General features: G+C 40.7%; 1 protein-coding gene across 1 annotated transcript in view; it reads left to right on the top strand.

Moving 5' to 3' along the window:
• The window catches only part of si:ch73-375g18.1 (kinesin-like protein KIF1C), a 56,561-nt gene that overhangs the window by 21,228 nt on the left and 15,631 nt on the right, over nucleotides 1-19,702 (top strand). The window contains 11 exon segments of the mRNA XM_048236366.1: nucleotides 5,675-5,751; nucleotides 7,907-8,086; nucleotides 9,433-9,498; nucleotides 12,664-12,842; nucleotides 15,914-16,025; nucleotides 16,452-16,529; nucleotides 16,640-16,705; nucleotides 17,468-17,546; nucleotides 17,664-17,742; nucleotides 17,899-18,047; nucleotides 18,288-18,493. Of these exon segments, the coding sequence (XP_048092323.1) occupies nucleotides 5,675-5,751; nucleotides 7,907-8,086; nucleotides 9,433-9,498; nucleotides 12,664-12,842; nucleotides 15,914-16,025; nucleotides 16,452-16,529; nucleotides 16,640-16,705; nucleotides 17,468-17,546; nucleotides 17,664-17,742; nucleotides 17,899-18,047; nucleotides 18,288-18,493 (1,271 nt within the window).

Here is a 19,702-nt window from a genome sequence, read left to right as displayed (position 1 = left end):
TTGTCATGGATGAATATGTAAACCGTCTAATAACCGAACACCTCAACCAACTCTCAGAGCAGCTACGGAGATATTTCCCACCTATGGATCCATCCAAGTCGTGGATGCGCAACCCATTTGAAGTTTCGCTCCCTGTGTCACAGCTGTCAATTCAGGAGCAGGAACAGCTGATTGACCTGTCATCGGACGGAGCGCTCCAGCTGCAGTTAAAAAAAAAAGCCGCTTGTGGATTTTTGGACCGAGGCAATGGTAGCGTACCCATCTCTGGCAAAGCAAGCGCTGAAGGTTTTGATCTCCTTCGCCACAACCTACCTATGCGAGTCAGGTTTCTCTGTTCTCACGGCAGTGAAGACTAAATATCGCCAAAGACTACATACTGTTGAGAAGGACTTGCGCATTAAACTGTCTTCAATTGCATCAGACATAACAGAGCTTTGTGAAAACATGCAGGCCCACCCGTCGTATTGATATTGGTAAGTGTTTTCATTAAACACTTACCTGAAATAAATCCCATCAGATTACTAGGCTACGAGGAATAATCACTTCTCTCTCTCTCTCTCTCTCTCTCTCTCTCTCTCTCTCTCTCTCTATCAGTCCGCTCGAACAAGCGCTGCGCTCAACTTTCCTAGAAGCCCGTTTTTTTCAATCTGTCCCTGAGCCTGTGTTCTTGTCTTTTGTGTTTCATAATGTTCTCCACACTGTTTTTTGAGAGTGAGGGCTCATACCAATTGCACATTTTGTTATGTAGGGTGGCTAATTAAACATGATGCCTGGAATGCGTCAATAGAATGTGTTACTTTTTTTTATGATGATGGGGGTACGCGAGCCGAGTCAGGATGTAGAGGGTGGTCCGCGGGGAAAAAAGTTTGGGAACCGCTGTTTTAAAGCATGCCTACCTACAGGTATGGGTTTTCTACAGGAATAGCATGTTTGAACGGACACTGCAACTGCTCACAATGTAGTTTATGGCAATGTGGTTATCACAGAACAAAGATCTATTTTATTCTTATTATTACTGTATATGAAGAACCTTTCATTAGGAATCTAGATAGTTAGGTCTGTTCAAATACATAATGCCCCACCTTGATTACAAACTTGTTATGGAAGAACATTTTAACTTACATGATATACATTTTATTAAATATGACTTTCGGTCGATATATCGGTTATCAGTTTTTGAATAACTCAAATATCGAAATCGGTAGGTTATAAGCCTTCAAAATCCCATATTGGTCAGCCTCTATAGGAGATGGAGACAAATTGACATACACACACCAAATGCACACATACACACATCCACACAAGATAGACAGATACTTTATTGATCCCCAGGGGAAATTCAAGGTCTCAGTAGCATACAGACAACACACACACACACATTCACTAACAGCAGAAAATTACACACAATTACACACACACACGCGCGCAAGCACACAGGAGCACACACACTCACACACTCACACGCAGGCACGCAGGCACGCACATTCAAGCATACGTAAAAGTTGCAAGAGTAGGGGTGAAGTAGGAGATGGAGACAAATTGTCAAGCATAACAAGTGGGAGAGGATGAACAGGACTGAGCTGCGGTCATATTTTGTACTGCTATGCGGTACATCTAGTTTCTCACTTCTCAGCATACAACATTTTCTACTGAGTTGCTCATGGCCCAAACGAGACTCAGGGCCAGATGTACTAACGCCTTTGCGCCCATTTCAGGCGTATTTGTTTCGCAATGTGCGTGTAAAATCATTGCGAGGTATGTACAAACAGGCCGCAATGATGTAAAAGCGCAAACTGCCTGCGGGAGCTGAAAGTGGCAGATTGCATTTGTCATGTCATGCATATACATTCATAGGAGGATCCAGGGGAAAGTGGGAGTTTAGCATAAAAAGATGGGAGGGGAAGAGTAAAGAGCGCCTAAATATGTATTCCGCGTAATGTACAAAGACTGCTCCTGAAAGCGCACGTCTATTCTGCACCTAAATACTTCCGCCTTGTAAAAGCAGGTGTTAATCCAAATTGCAGTTCAATGCGTCAATAAGATAACCTTTCAAAGACAACAGAATCGCTATTTAGAGCACCAGTTTTTGTGGTGAAAGTATTTGTACTACCAAAAGCAACTTTCGTTGGCCTTTCGAATGTCTTACTTTCACTTTCACGTCATTCACTTAAAGGAATTATCCGGAGTAAAATGCACTTTAGATCAATTTACGGATGATTGGGATGATACGTTGAGTTGACATCAAAATCATGTCATTCGGATGTGTTTTGAGAAAGTTCGATTTTACCGTTTTTAGTCAAAACTCGTTAGCCTGGAAGTGACCCGGGCATGTCATTTCGCCGCTACAAAATGCTATTTTTTTACCTCTTCTACAGTTCTAAACAACATTACACTTACGTGGTAGTGAGTAGAGGGTCCCTAAAGCCAAACTGAAGTATCCCGAGGTCTTTATGTGGTCGGATAGAGAGTCCAGAATGAATTTAGTCAAGCCAGTACCTTTTCGGAAATGTTGCTGCTGTAGCTGCCATCTTTAGGGGAAAGTCCGTAGGAGTCGATTGCCGAATGTGGAGTAACACGCTCTAGAAATTCACAATTTCGTCGCCGTTTAAAAAAAACAAAAAAAAAAACATAGTCCAGTATTTCTTTCGAAATTGAAATGAAGTTGTATGCAACAGCAAACCCTAGCTTACTAACAGGTTGGAATTTTGAAATGTCACGTGACGTGATGTCTTGCGTGAGGCGTTGCTGTTGCATACAACTTCATTTAAATTTCGAAAGAAATACTGGAAACTTGAACGGAACTGGAACAGAAACTTGGGTCTGACAGCGTTCGCAATCTGCGGTCTGTCCATGACGCTGATAACGCTACGTTCGCAGATGTACGTACAGCTGGCCCTCAGAACTCTATGTTCTGTAGACCTGTATCAAAATAAAAGTCCTAGCACATTTTCAGTGCATACGTTATTTCTTTCAGTAGAGGGGTATAAAATAGTACAGGATACTAAAAGTATACTAACATTGTACCAATGTAATGTGGGCTTAACACTCCCCCGGGCGCATTCCTCCACTACTTCTAAAACCACCAGCCACCACTGACACACACACACACACACACACACACACACACACACACACACACACACACACACACACACACACAAAAAGCATCTTATGATTGCATTGCATAACTTGCTGAACATGTATGTGAATTTATTTAACAATGTACTGTAGAAAGCATGTGAGGGGAAACTGCATGAATAAAAAAGTGTGCGTATGTGGTGGAGAATATGAGTGCAGTCTGTGTGTATGGGAGGAAGTGGCTATGATTATGCGGGAGAGATGGCATATGGCAAGTATACTCTGTGTGAGTGTGTATGTGTGTGTTTGTGTGTATGTCTGTTTAGAAGACAGTGTGTCCTCTGTGTGTTTGAGGGAGTACCCTGTGTGTGTGTGTGTGTGTGTGTGTGTGTGTGTGTGTGTGTGTGTGTGTTGGAGAGTGAGAGAGTAAATTAGTGTATAGTGTGTGGTTGAGTGTGGTTTGGACTAGGCTTCACGGCATTTGGAGTTTTTTTGGCAGAGAATTTTTCCACATTTCTTTCTCTTTGAAACTCAAGCCACGAACACAGAAATGTCCGCAATTATACATGCCTACACTCATGCTCTCTAACACATAGCCACCCAAGCCCCTCACGTGTCATTGTGTGGCACTGTTAATTAACTGGCATTCCTTCTCTCTGTCTTCTTTCTCTCACACACTCCTTAGGATTCTCCTTCTTTCTCTCCTCCTTATTGACATTGGAAAGGTGATGAAGTTAGCGAAACACTCCCTAACATACCATTAGTGTTTGGAATACACACTTGCACATAGTACATCTTAGTTTCTTAGTTCAACCATTGACTAAACTGCCATCACAGTAATTTTCCTTTTTCTTTTTCACCTTACTCTTTTCCTCATCCAAAACACAAAATTTCTCTCTCCTCTTTCATTTTCTCTCTCATTGTCCTTCTCTCTTCCTTGCATCTCAACTCTCCCTCTCTCTAGCTCTCTCTAACTGTATCTCCTTATTTTTGTTACTCTCCCCTTCCCCGTCTCTGTGTTTCATTTTTCTGTCCTTCAGACAAAGTTCAGACACTTGATACGAGAATGGGAGATTCCCCAGAGAGAGAGAGAGAGAGAGAGAGAGAGAGAGAAGGGAGGACAAGGGCAAGGGGAAGGATGACAAGGAGAGAGGAATGGGTTGTTGGAATGGGTTGGAACAGAAGACTTAGGGAGGCAAAGAGAGGGAGACAGAGATAGAGAGAGAGACAGACAGTTAAGCATTCCTTCAGAAAACCAACAACTTCCTAATTTCTCATTTACACATTTACAAACCATTCTTAATTAATGGAGTGCCATTCAACCTCAGATGAAAAGCAGAGTTTACCATGTACCAAAACCCCTGTTAGCATCATACTTCAAATGCATTTCATGCACAATAGATTAGGAGTGGCTCTGTTGTGTGTTTGAGCACAGTTGTATGTGTGGTATGAAATATTCTACATAGGTGGAGTTCCTTGTGGGTAGCCAGACCACTTGCCATATGCTAATTGTGTGTGAGTGTGTGCGTTTGTGTTTGTTTTTTCTTGGGTGAGGCTACATGCCTCATATAGTTATATCCCATATGGAATGTCTCTGTTTGTGTATCTGTGTGTTTTTAATATGTCTGGGAGTGGCATGTTTAGGCAGGCATGTTTTTATTGTAGAAGAAACATACAGATAGACTGACTGACTGACTGATGAAGCCGTATGTGTGTAGGTCTCTGTTTTTGGTAAATCCATAGCAAGGTAGAATCACTCGGTTCTGGTTAGATATTTTAACTGTGTGTGTGTGTTTGTGTTTTAATATGTGGTTGAGAATTCCCAGTCCATGTTTGTATCATTGCCAGGCCCCAGCTCTGCAAAGGGAACCTAACCCCCTGTACACAGACCCGTAGATACACACACACACACACACACGCTCAGTCTATATTTAGGATAGGCCCAGGAGCATGTGTTTCTGTGTGTGTGTGTGTGTGTGTGTGTGTGTGTGTGTGTGTGTGTGTGTGTGTGTGTAAGAGAGAAAGAGAGAGGGGGGCAGGGGGGTGGAAAACAGAGTTTGGTGCATGCCTGGGAGTTACTGAGCTGTTGTCATGACAACATACTATACACTCCACAGAAACTTTTTGGAGAAAGTCTGGAGAGGAGAAGACGATCACGTCAATACCAGCATGACTTTCGCTCATGTGACTTTGTCCCTGTAACTCTTGAGAGATATTTATACTCAGTCAGGACACTCACACGCACATTTACACACATGCATGCATTCTCTCTCTCTGTTTCTCTGTCTCTCTTTTTCTGTTTTTTTTTTCTGGACCCCACCGGCACATGTTCTGTTTGGATGAATGTGTTTCTCATGAATACACATATTGAAATGCAGTTATGTTCACAAGAACAACATGTATGTTTAGCCAAGTAAATGTTTGTTTGTGTGATAACATGCATGTGTATGTTGGATGTGTAAAGCTGTAAACATAGCAAGGGATTGTATTACCATAAACAAAGCATTATTTCAAATGATAATCAAAATAATATATGCTTTGTGTGTGTCTGTGTTTGCATAATGTGCTTTGACATTTTATATGTATGTTTTTACAGGTATAACAAACCCCAAACAGCCCAAAGATGGAGCCAAAAACTTCACATTTGATTATTCCTACTGGTCACACACTTCTGTAAGTTCTGAACTGAGCACTAAATTCTATTGCCACTAGTCATATTCCACAGTAAGTCTCCTTAAATTAAAACACTTGGCAGAGCCATGCTGATGTTGCTCGCAAGCTTGAGCAAGTGCTGCAGTTTGTTGGTCATGTGCCTCTGAAAGGTTTTTTCCCACGGATCATATCCTAAAGACCCTGCCCTTCTGGTCAAATAGAGCATTCTGATTTTAGATTTTTCATCCAGTCATCCAATAGTTTTTCCTCTAAATTTCACTTAGAAAGGTTATATTTCTCTGCAATGCTTCATGGTGGTAAGAGTGGGGCCTTGCTGTTTTAATTGTTTACAGAAATGTATTGTTCCATTAGTAATGGTAAGAGTAATTTATCTGCATTTCTCTGTGCATTTCTACAACCCCAAATCAGAAAAAGTTGGGACGTTGTATAAAATGTAAATAAAAACAGAATGTGATAATATACAAGTCTTGTAAACCCATATTTAGCAACAAAAAGGACATAGACAACATATCAAATGTTGAACAATTTGACTATTTCATTGAGAATATATGATAATTCTGAATTTCATGCCAGCAACATGTTTAAAAAAAAGTTGGGACAGGGAATGTTTACCACTGTGCTGCTTCACCTCTTCATTTAACACAATTCTGTTAATGTTTACTGTAGGAACCGAGAAGAATTTGACTTTTACTAGAGTTTTGAGAATTAAATCTTTTTTCATTCCTTCCGATATAGGATTTAAGTTGTTCAACAGTATGAGGTATTCTTAATCATGTTTTTCATTTCATGATGCACCTAATTTGACAGGTCTGGACGGCAGACCGGCCATTTTAGCATCTAGACTCTTACTTTATATAGAAATATTGTTTAAATATGTGCAGAATTCCATGGCATTGTTTCCTTAAATATTCAAGGTCTTCCCTGGAAAAAGAATTGCCTGGATGGCAGTATATGTTGCTCAAAACCTGTATACATCATTCAGAATTGATTGTGCCTTGCCAGATGTGCAAGATGCCCATGCTGTAGGCACAAATGCACCTCCACACCATCATAGATGTTGGGTTTCGAACTGGGCACTAAAACAAGTTGGATACTTGAATAGGCCCTGTCCTCATTAGCCAAAATGAGTCCATGATTTCCAAAAAGAATTGCAAGTTTTGATTTGTCTAACCACAGGATCGTTTTCCACGTTACCTCAGTCCATTTTAAACAAGCTCAGGCTCAGATAAGACGGTGGTATTTCTGTATCATGTCTAAATACAATTTTGGCTGTTGCATGGCAAAGTTTACACCAGCATTTCTGAATTGAGTATCAAACTGTGCTCATAGACAATGGTTATCAGAAGTTTTCCTGAGCCCATACAATGGTTTTCTTTACATAAACAGGTCTGATTTTAATGCAGTGCCATCTGAGGTCCAAAAGACCACTGCCATCCAATATTGTTTTTCAGCTCTATCCCTAGTATGCAAGATTTCTCTGGATTCTCTGAATATTTTAATGATATTATGTACTAGATGATAAACTCTCCAAATACTTCGCAATATCATGTAAAGAAGAATTACAATGACATTGTTTCATCATTTTTTCACACAGGTTTACACAGAGTGATGAATACCCCTACATCTTAACTTCTAAGAGATTCTGCTGGGAAGCTCTTTTTCATACCCAATCATGTTGCCAGTAATTAGTTATGAAACATTCCTCCTTTTGTTTTCTTTATCATTACATAACTTCCAGCATTTTGTAACCTCCTTCCCAACTTTTTTTGAAACGTGTTGCTGGTGTACATAACTTCCAGAATTTTGTAACCCCTTCCCAACTTTTTTTTAAACGTGTTGCTGGTATCAATTTCAAAATTAACATATATTTTCCATGAAATAGTAGAATTTGTTATTTTCAACATTTGATATGTTGTTTGTCTCCTTTTCGCAACTAAATATGAGTTTACGAGGTACGCAGATTATTACATTCTGTATTTATTGCATTTTACACAACGTCCCAATTTTTTCTGATTTGGGGTTGTTATAGTATTACAGAGCTCTGTGGAGCATTTCAGCCGTCCCAAGACATTTTAGTAATGCTTGCTCCCATATTCCTGCAGCATATGGCAAATTTGGTAAATCAGAGTTGAGTTCTCTCTGTCTGTCTCTTCAGGCAGAGGACCCAGCCTTTGTGTCCCAGCAGCAGGTGTACAGGGACATTGGGGAGGAGATGCTGCTGCATGCTTTTGAGGGTTATAATGTCTGCATCTTCGCCTATGGACAGACCGGCGCTGGCAAGTCTTATACTATGATGGGCAAACAGGAACCCGGCCAGCAGGGTATCATTCCACAGGTGACTAGAATTGTAATTGTATGTTCATGACATTTACAATATACTAGTGCAGTGCCCGTTCAAACATGCCATTCCTGTAGAAAACCCATAGCCCAATTACATGCCCGCAGGTATGCCTTCTTTAAAAATGGGATGATAGGGAAAACATAATTTACAGCTAAGCATTCTATAATGAATACTGAATATTATATTATAATATATTAACCTATAATTATTAATGTGCAGTAAGCAGAATTTAGGCATGGCTGCATGTGACATTTCTACAGATCAGAATGACATAAGCCTAGCAGCTGTTTTGAATTAAGGCTATATTATTGTTAAGCTTATTGAATAACTTCCTGATACTAAAGACAAACCATTTTGTGGAATGACGCATCATTGTTCGAAATTTGCAACAATGTGACTCTGTTAGGCTAGCCTAGGCCTAAGTGACATCACGCTCTGTCTGCCACTTGTGTCCGTAGCTGATCAAAATGACATCAGCCTAAAGCTTTGATATAAGGCTATGTTTAGCCTATTGAATAGCTTAACAATATAGAAGACACACCATTTTGTAGAAAGGTGCATCATCATATGAGATTTGCAAAGATGTGACTGAAAAACAGTCTGTGGTAGCATAAGTGACGTCGCTCTGTCTGCCACTCGTTGTCTAGCTGTGTGGCACGTCTTCTGAAACGTTGTTAAATTTGGGACCGTTAGCCTATTGCTCGTTTCAATTTGGGACATTGCAGTCGGAATTGTCTTTTGTTTATTCAGAGTCTCGAGTCCAAAGTAGCCTGGGCTATTCAAAGCGTCTTGCACATACTTTTTATTATGTCATTTTGAATTTGAAAAGCCACTACATACCCATGTTTGTTGGCGTGTTGTTGCAAAATCCGTGGAATCATTGTATGCTAGCAAACTGCATACAGGGAGTCTTTATTGTTGAGGTCAGACATAATAATCATCCAAACATCTTGCATCTTAACCCGTGATTCAGTGCTGCCAAAACTCCGCTTACCCTCTCTGTCTCTGGTCCTGCGCTGTGCTGTGTGAGAGGGGGAGTGGCTACGGGAGAGCAGAGAAAGCCAACGTGTGCTTCTTTTACCGATATTTTTAACAATATCTTTTTCTTTTCTTATCCAAACAACGTCAAACTTGGCACTGCAATTACTCGTGCCAGTAGAAAGACACCTGCCAAGTTTGAAATCAAACGGACTAACAGTTCAAGAGATATGTGGCACACACACACACTGACACACAGATAGACATTCCTGCAATTTATAGATAGATTTACTATGAATTGTTATAGTCTATATAAAAGCTATATGTGCCACACCTAACTCTCCCCTTTCCCTGCTTTTCAGCTGTGCGAGGACTTGTTCAAACGCACACTGGAAAATAAAGACCCAGAACTTTCCTATTCAGTAGAGGTATGTATACATGTGTATGCCTTTCTGTGTATAGGGTGTATATAGGATAAGGTGTGATTGTGTCATTGCTCCTGGTTTATGCACCTGTTTATTATCACATGTAACTCCTCTCCTAGTTACTCTCCATTGACTCCCTATAGTAGCCAGAATTAAATTTAAATCTCTAACTTTGGCCTATAGGACACTGACTGGATCTGCTCCTTGTTATTTTAATTCAATGATCAAGATGTACATCCACAACCACCCACTGTGGTCTTCTGATCAGCGTCTGTTGTGTCAACCAGTCATAAACGCTAGGTCAAATTCAAGACTCTTTTCCTCAGTGGTTCCATGTTGGTGGAATGAGTTTCCCAGTGCTCAAGTTAATTCTGCAAACCAACACCACAAATGGAATTCAATTCTGTGGGAAACACTGATATCTGTTCAACATGCACTTAGTTCATTAAGCGCTTCTTGGGCCCTATCGTGCACTCAAGCGCAATTGACTTTGTATACTGGTGCTTTTGTCTTTCCTATTTTGCATTCAGCACGATTTTGCATGAGACACAGTCAGTGGGGTGCGTGACACCAACGATGGCGCCAGTCTGTTCGGCGAGTTGTCTTCCACGGGTGCTCTGCTTAACATTTGTTACTCTGCTGTTTTTATGCTTCTATCTGGATGTGTCTGCCCTTTTGTGCAACGATCGCCAAGCATTGTTTAACATCCGCGATCTAAACTTTCGTGTGGCTCGGGCTGCCAGATCTGAACCTGGAGATTGGACCAAATCTCCCCCTCCCCTGCTGTCAGGTATCCCAGCTTACCTGCACCGGACGCCGGCGGCCCGTCCTCGCAAGAGGCGCTCCAGGAGACGAGGAAAGAGAGGAGGTCTGCTGGTGAGACTCAAAATCCAACTGGCCTCTAATTCAGCTGCAGCCCGGCATCTAGTGCGATGGCTCTGTCCTGTCTCGTCCACTGCTCCTGAAGCCTCCCTCGACCGTGATCCTGCTAAACTGCCTCGTCCGTTTCCAGCCTCTCAAGCTCTCCCGACAGCGTTGACTGGACCGCTTTGTACTTAAGCTCCGTCTCGGCGCTCCGCGCGTAGGTACAGCCGCAGCGTTGACCACTCTAATCTACGCCTGTTGAAGCGCACTGGGCTAGCGGCTAGCGATGAACTAACCCTCCAGATGGCCTCGATCAACGTGAGGTCTGGCGAACAAAACTTTCATGCTTAATGACTTCTTCACTTCCCGGGAACTGGACTTTCTATTTCTGTGCGAGACCTGGGCCTCTGCAGGCGATAACACGCCGTTCTCTGAACTCCTTCCACCGGACTGTAACTTTTTCAATTTCCCCCGTGTATCTGGGAGAGGTGGAGGTGTCGCCTCTGTTTACAAATCACTGTTTCACTGTCGGCAGATTCCACACAATGGTTTTGCGAGCTTTGAACTGCAACTGTAACTGAAATAATTCTGTCTTTCCCGTTTTGTGTGCAGTAGTGTATCGCCCACCTAAAGACTTTATCCATGACTTTGCTGACTTTTTGTCTGGACTTGGTAACATTTTTGCTTTTTGACAGCAAATTCAAGTTTGAACAGCAGGTCAGTGCAGTAGTTAGGAAGAGCTTTTTCCACCTCAGAACCCTAGCTAAGACCAAAGCCTACCTGCCCCAGAGCGATCTTGAGAGAGTCATCCATGCCTTCATCACTTCACAACTGGACTACTGTAATGTTCTCTATACTGGCATTGATCAATCCCAGCTCCGCCGCCTGCAGTTGGTTCAGAACTCAGCCACCCGACTCCTCACCTGCACTAAAAAACGTGAACATATCACCCCAGTTCTGGCTTCACTCCACTGGCTCCCCATCCACTACTGCATCAATTTCACTCCTCTTGACTGTATACAAATCTCTCCATGGTCTGGCCCCCACCTACCTGTCTGATCTTCTACACCACCATTCCCCTTCCAGAGCACTACGGTCAGCAGACCAACTGCGGCTGGAAGAACCCAGGGCGAGGCTGAAAACTAGGGGGGACAGAGCCTTTTCAGTGGCAGCCCCTAGACTCTGGAACTGCCTCCCCCTCCACATCCGTTCAGCTCAGTCTCTAAATGTTTTTAAGTCCCTTTTAAAGACCCACCTCTTTTCACTTGCCTTTGGCTAGTGTCTCCCTTTATGCCCCAGTGTTTAGTTTTAAATGTTCTTTTTCTGCTTAATTTATTTTAACTGTAGCCCTTTTTGTTTTGTTTTTGTGCCTTCCTGTTTTTATTTATTGCACTGTATTGTGAAGCACTTTGGTGCTTTTTAAATAAATTTGACATTGACATTGACAGCACATCATGGAATTTTCCCTCCACAGGCACACATCGGTAAATTAGGGAATGCAATTGCAGCGGTTCAGCGAAAAGAGGAAGCGTGTTCCGGTGCAAGCATTCCCTGTTGATATTTTGACTTTTCAGAAAACAATTCCGCCACAACTGTTTCCTCTGCCCACAACTGTTTCAAAATAAATGTCCTCACTACAATAATTCACTATTAAATAATTCAACTGTTTAAACTACTCAATTATTTAACTGTTCACCCATTCCAACTCTCAATCATCATCAACTGTGACTCCCGCCAACTGTTTCCTCTTCCCACAACTTTTTTTCAAAATAAAAGTCCTTACTACCATAATTCCCTATTAAATAATTTAACCATTTAAACTACTCAACTATTTAACTATTCAGCCATTCCAACTGTCAGTTGTCATTCACTATGACTCCTGCCAACTGTTTACTCTGCCCACAACTGTTTCAAAATAAAAGCTTGTTTTGCATTTTCATGCATTGGTTCCTCGGAATTACATTTTCTAGTTATATTATTGATTGAATGCACATTATTGTTTATTATTGCTATTTTCCCTCATTTTCATTATTTCATTAGGCTATTGCCTGAATTGACATTGTTGTTTATTCTTCATATTATAGTCTGACAAACCTCTTAATTTGTTCCCTGTTAAATTTAAGTATTATATTGTTTTGTATTTGTATGTCACTTTGGACAAAACCATAACCATATGTGTCCATTCTATTGGCTAAAATCCATTATATGCACAATATTTGTGAATACATGTATCTGTCTCTGTGTACTGACTGATGTGTATAAGATGTATTTTAGTAAGTGTGTGTGTGTGTGTCTGTGTGTCAGGTATCGTATATGGAGATCTACTGTGAGCGGGTGCGTGATCTCTTAAACCCTAAGAGTAAGGGAGCCTTGCGGGTTCGTGAGCACCCCATCATGGGGCCCTATGTGGAAGACCTGTCCAAATTGGCTGTCACCTCTTACTCAGACATCCATGACCTAATGGACTGCGGGAACAAGGCCCGGTGTGTGTGTGTGTGTGTTTGTGTCCATAAAGTACTTTTTCACATATTTAGATATGCTATAGAAATAAAATTGAATCTAATTGAATTAAATTATGATCATTTATTTGAATGTTAGTACAGTTTTTGGGTCAGTGACAGATAAGGGTTGGTAAGATGAGAAAATTAAAAATATGTTTAAACCTTTAAAACAAAACATGCCTGAGGTTTGCTAAAGTGTATACGTGTATGCTATTTTTTAACAAAAGATAGAACTAACAGCCTGTTAAATTGTCAAATGGTGTAACCACAAAAATGACAAATATCTAATATTTTACACCTCCTAGAGTTCATGCAATTGCTCTCATGAAATTATTAGTTTATTTTGTAATATCCTATGAGAATATGTTTTATTATATTTATTTCTAAATTTAAATGATATGGGTTTTTCATTGTACTGAGCAAGACCATATGCTGTAAACATCTTGTTTTCTGTCTATTCTTTGACCATTTGAGTAAAAATGGTTTAAACAACCATTATTACAGTAAAGTAGAGTATTAAATCATTATCCATATTCATTTTTTGTACATTATTAGTATTTTAGACAAAATACTGGTTACACAAATTGACATAAATCGGTTACACCAATTGACCATAAAACGTTTATAGCAATAGGACAAGAAATTGACACAGAAAATAGGCATCAAGGTAAACTGAATTGGATATTTTGATATGTATTCATGTCATTCATCATATTCCATATCAAATATCATTTCATAACATCAATGAAGAAACTTGTGTTCTATTTGATTTTAATTCAGTTCTCATACAATTTCAGTCTATACCCATTATTTTCAAAGAGAGTGAGATAAAGGGCCCTATTTTCGTGATGCAAAACCTGGCGCAAAGCGTATTATTATTCTGACGCAAAGTTTTTTCCTATTTTACACTTTTATTAAATAATGCGCCCAGGGGTGTGGCAATTACCGACATAAGGTGTGGTCTGGCACATGATCTAAAAATCGCTATCTTATACCGTCTAAAAAGCATTACGCCACTGACCAAGAAAAGCCTGGTCTATAGCGAAAGGCGCATATGAAACACGTCACTGTCATGAGATGTAAGCAGCAATTCCTCTGCAGAAGAAATGTCCTTAGGTTATTTATTCAGTCATTTGAACATTATAGGGGGAAGTTTTGCTTTTTTCAGGCTATGTTTTTGCTGGTAACCCATTGTCAGTCAATATTGAAAGTAATTAACTGTGTATAACTGTTTTGTCGTTGACTATGACACCACAGTGAAGTTAGTTTCACTTTGCCTATATGTTCAATTAATAGACAAGTGCAGATGTGTGTAGCCTATATTCTACTCGGTTTTAGTAAAGAATGGCTTAGTGGAATACCTGTTCCATACGGTCTTGCGTACAAGCAGATTCCTTCAAATACACAGCTGACTATCAAAATACTGATGCGCTGTTTGAAGTTGCCCTGCTTGTTGTTAAAGGGAATGACAGATGTCCTCCTCATTGGTTTAAAGAATGTTAAGCCCAAAACACACCCATGACTGATTAAGAAACATAAGAGCCACCTTTTAAGGCCAGGCACCTGGCGTTTGATAACAAAACCACCTCGAATGTGGACTGGACAAACCCCTAAATGTATTTACGCTTATTTGCTAGTGACCATGCATTTTATATTGCTAAATTAGGGCCCAAAGTGTGTGTGAGAGAGAATAAGAGTGAGTGAAAGAGTGGGTATGATCATTTCTTAACAACCAACCAACAGCAGGATCTGCGTTCACATGCACTCTGTGGCGAGACAAGTTTTTCTTGCTTGTAAGTGGCATCCACTGGGGGACAAGACGTACATTTTATATATAATAAATGTATTTATATTATTTATTTATAATTTGAACATACTGTTTACATACATCATAATAAAATATTAAAAAATAATTATGGAAGTTTAAATTTAAAATGAAAAGCTTTGACATTTCAAAAATCGCTTAAATTGCAATCAAATTAAACCCTTTTAAGGCTATTGTTCATGCTAAACAGTTAGTCACTATTTAAATTATAAAAATAATATAATTGGCACCTAAAATTACATACTCTTGGCCCTGAATCTGATCAAACTGGTCTCAACCAAACTGTAACCGGTTACACCATTTGACATTTCTATTTAAAAGCAAAATTTGCAGGCATTATTATGGACAACTATGTACGCACTTCACCTTTATGTGAATATTCAAACACAGTTTAAATTGAATATTTTATGATTATTATGATTTATCAACATTTTTAAAAGGTCATACCATTTGACATGTAACCTAAACTTGCCTGGCCATGGCCTAAAAACACTATTTTACTTTAAGAGAGTTGCTAACCTTGACTCATAGCAGTTGGGGTCTTGAAGGTCTTCTCTGACATAATACATACAAAATTGCTCCTTAAATGGTGGTTACACCACTTGACATTTTAAGTGGTTGATGTGACAGACACGATTCCCCATTCAGAACAATGGGGTTTCATTACTTGTATTAAATATAGAAAAGTTCTTGTGCAAGATCATGCCAGATTATTTTAGAAGGGATTTTGGAGAGAATTTCAAATTTTTTTCAGCAAGTGTAATTATTTGGTTCATGTTTTTGTGGTTACACCGTGTTGACAATTGTTGACCGTGTTGACCCAAATTCAGTTAATACTCTTTCAAAATTAAATAAATCCAAAACTTTAAGATTAGGGTTTGATGAAAATGATATTTGATATAATTTGTCAAATTATTTTCAAATTTTAACAATTTTAAATGTATGTAACCCATATGTACACAAAAATATGAGCGTCACGTCATTGACCCTTTTATTTTTTGTATGTGCTATGCTTTAACTTGTATACTGTACATGTTAACATTGTAGCTGCTCTTATCATTGTAAGTGTTGATTATTTATGTATGAATGCATATTTTTTGTGTGTGTGTGTGTGTGTGTGTGTGTGTGTGTGTGTGTGTGTGTGTGTGTGTGTGTGTGTGTGAATGCTACTTATTTGTGTGTGTTGTGAATGCTGGTTGTGTTGACTGTTGTCATGTGTATGATCCAGGACGGTGGCTGCCACCAACATGAATGAGACTAGCAGTCGCTCCCACGCAGTCTTCACCATCGTTTTCACTCAGCACAGACGAGATCAGCTCACCAATCTGGACACCGAGAAGGTGTGTGTGTGTGTGTGTGTGTGTGAGAGAGAGAGAGGGACTAATGACTGTTACTTTTATTTTACATATATTTTCATCACACCCGTACCCGTTGGGATATTTGTGTCTGTGTGTTTGTGTGATACTTGTCTACACATTTGGGGTTGTTTATTGTAACGATATGTTTGCATACATGCATAAATTTGTGACTTTTCAGCATATTAGTGCCTCCAGAACATTAAGTTAGTGATGTGGTCAACATGAGTTAAGGAATTAAATATATGTATGTATGTATGTATGTGGGTGGGTTTGAATATGTCTTTGTGTATCATACAGGTGTGCAACTCCATACTTCTCTTATTTTCTGTTTCTCTCCCCTATATCCCTTTCTTTATCTCTCATCTTTTCCTCCCTCCCTCTCTCCCTCTTTGATTCTTCCTTTCTCAGGTCAGTAAGGTCAGTCTGGTTGACCTTGCTGGCAGTGAGAGGGCCGACTCTTCTGGAGCCAAAGGCATGAGGCTGAAGGTCAGTTACCTCATGGGCAACACTTAGGAGCACATTGTCATTACACACACACACACACACACACACACACTCTCTCTCTCTCAAACTCATTTTCCTCTGTCTGTCTTCAGGAAGGAGCCAACATTAACAAGTCTTTGACAACACTAGGAAAAGTAATCTCTGCTCTGGCTGAAATGGTAAGAGACACTCACACACACACACACACACACACACACACACACACACACACACACACACACACACACACACACACACACACACACACACAGACAGCAGATGACCTGGCCAGTTATCCATATTGGATTCACAATGTTTGGACATTTGACATGCATTATGGTCACTGCACAGTCACAACTCGAAAACGTGAAAATGAGTCTAGCAAGACAGAGCAAAGAGCATTTGATGTGCAGCTTATTCAACACTGAAACTCTGTAAAATCATCTAATCTTTACATTAATCTAGCAAAGGTGACTTTTTGAGGGCATATTATCTTTTTAATACTATCTGTGTTTATTTCAGCCCTATTCAAGCAAATGTATTTCTGTTAGTTGTGAGGCACTAAGCTTATAGTTTGTTGAGGTTCAACATTAGAGATAAGGCTCAACATTATACTGATGTGGGCAGAGCCTCTCTGCATTGATTTTGTAAAAACATTTGTCTGTTCACTTTAGCTTATGAATACGGACAAATTGGATTAACTTATGAAACTGACATATCTATTTCCTTATGAAAAGGGAGAATAAAAAGCTAGGATGGACATTGTTAAACAATCATGATAATTACACAGACAAAACACATAACTGTTGTCAATGTTTTACAGATGATGCTTCCAAGGATGTTTTGCTAAGTTTCTGTAAGATGGCCCTTAGATCTATTTTCCTAAAAATCATGTGAGTGGAATGGTGACAGAAATGAATGATCACTTTCTCTCCTCACAGCAAGGCAGTAAGAAACGCAAGGCCGATTACATCCCCTACCGAGACTCCGTCCTCACCTGGCTACTCAAGGAGAATCTGGGTAAGTGACAGAGCTGAAAGGAAATGGAAAAAGGACAACAGTATTTGTAGTATATTATAATCAGTGTGAAAGTGGTTAGTTTTATGCTATAATAGTGTGTGTGTGTGTTTGTACCAGGCGGTAACTCCCGCACTGCCATGATCGCTGCACTCAGTCCAGCTGACATCAACTATGAGGAGACCCTCAGTACCCTCAGGTGTGCATTCATTTGTTCATTCGTTTGTTTGTTTGTCTGTCAATCATGGCATACAAATAAAGTTTGGCTTGATTGTGTGTGTGGATGCAAATTATTGCTTGTGAATACATGTATGTGGGTGTGAATGTGTGTCTGTGCTTGAATATGTGTGTGTAGATATGCGGACCGGGCAAAGCAAATACGCTGTAACGCGATCATCAATGAGGATCCAAACGCTCGTCTGATCAGAGAACTGAAGGACGAGGTGAAGCGCCTCAGAGAACTACTGCTTTCCCAAGGACTCAGCGAACTCATGGCTGCTCAAGGTACACACACACACACACACACACACACACACACACACACACACACACACACACACACACACGCATGCACACACACATCCATATACCACTCACACACTCACACAGCGACATGCACACACAAACATAGAGACACACACACACATACTGGCAGCACATAGCAAGGCTACCAGCCTCATGAGGTATACACACACACACACACGTCTTTGAGTCATCAAACTCAATCCTCTCCTCTAGCTACAGAAGTGAATAATAACAACTGTGTGCCTGGAGTGGGTGTGGCCTCCCAGCCTGCTGCTCCCGCCTCCAATGGAGCCCCACCCCCTCAACCAGCCAATCCTGATGCTGCTCAAGAAGGTGAACCAGGGTCAGATGACAGCACTCTCGACCAAACAGAAGAGTTCCAGGAAGAGCCAATCACCAAAGAAGAAGCAGTGGAGAGATTACAGGTGTGTGTGTGTGTGTGTGTGTGTGTGTGTGTGTGTGTGTGTGTGTGTGTGTGTGTGTGTGTGTGTGTGTGCCTGTATGTGTGTGTCTTTGTGACAGGGTGTGATACCTGTAGTCGCCGTTTAGTCTGTGTCTCTTTAATAATAATAATAATATGTTTATTTTATATAGCGCCTTTCTCAAACCCAAGGTCACTTTACATAGTAGGAAAACAGGGAAACACAATAACAAACAAACAAAACAATACAACAAAGACAAAGGCAGGGAAACACAATAACAAACAAACAAAACAATACAACAAAGACAAGTTATCTGTATGGAGCTATGTGTTCATTAAACAGAAAGGTCTTGAGATGTGCTTTGAAGAAAGGAAGAGAAGGACAGGTACGAAGAGGTTGGGGAAGGGAGTTCCAGAGTTTGGGGGCCAAGGCACTGAAGGACCTGCCACCCAGGGTGGAGAGTCTGGAGCGGGGGATAGCCAAGAGGTTTTGGTCAGAGGATCTGAGTGAGCGGGAAGGAGTGTAAGGGGTCAGGAGGTCGCAGATGTAGGGGGGAGCAAGGTTGTGGAGGGCTTTGATGGTGAGTACTTTGTATTTGATCCGAGACGGAACTGGTAGCCAATGGAGTTGATGGAGAATGGGGGTGATGTGTGCTGATGGAGCCTGGCTGCAGAGTTTTGAATATATTGTAGTCTTTGAAGGGTTTTGGTGGGGAGACCAAGGAAAAGTGAGTTGCAGTAATCTAGACGGGACATAATGAAAGAGTGAACCAAAGTCTGTGCATCACTAGCAGAGAGGAAGGGTCGGAGGCGGGCAATGTTACAGAGGTGAAAAAAAGCAATCTTAGTGAGTGATTTGATATGAGGATCAAAGCTAAGGGTGGAGTCAAGCTGAATTTTTAACAAAAGGGGTAGAGTGGACAGATGAGCCATCAATGCTGAGAGTGAGACGGGGAGATTTGGTGAGGATGCTTTTAGGGCCAATCAGCAGAATTTCGGTTTTGTCTGTGTTGAGCTTGAGAAAATTGTTTTGCATCCATAATTTTAAGTCAGAGAGGCAGTCAGTGAGGGAGCGTGGTGGGGGGTCAGAGGGAGAGGGAGTGGTAAGATAGAGTTGGATGTCATCTGCATAGCAGTGGAAGTTGAGACCGTGGCTGCGAATAATCTGGCAAAGAGGGAGGATGTATATGAGAAAGAGGAGGGGCCCAAGTAC

The sequence above is a fragment of the Alosa alosa genome, chromosome 24, assembly GCF_017589495.1.
Source record: "Alosa alosa isolate M-15738 ecotype Scorff River chromosome 24, AALO_Geno_1.1, whole genome shotgun sequence".
Lineage (NCBI taxonomy): Eukaryota > Metazoa > Chordata > Actinopteri > Clupeiformes > Clupeidae > Alosa > Alosa alosa.
Note: the sequence above shows the minus strand (reverse complement) of the source record. Positions and strands in the feature narration are given on the sequence as shown.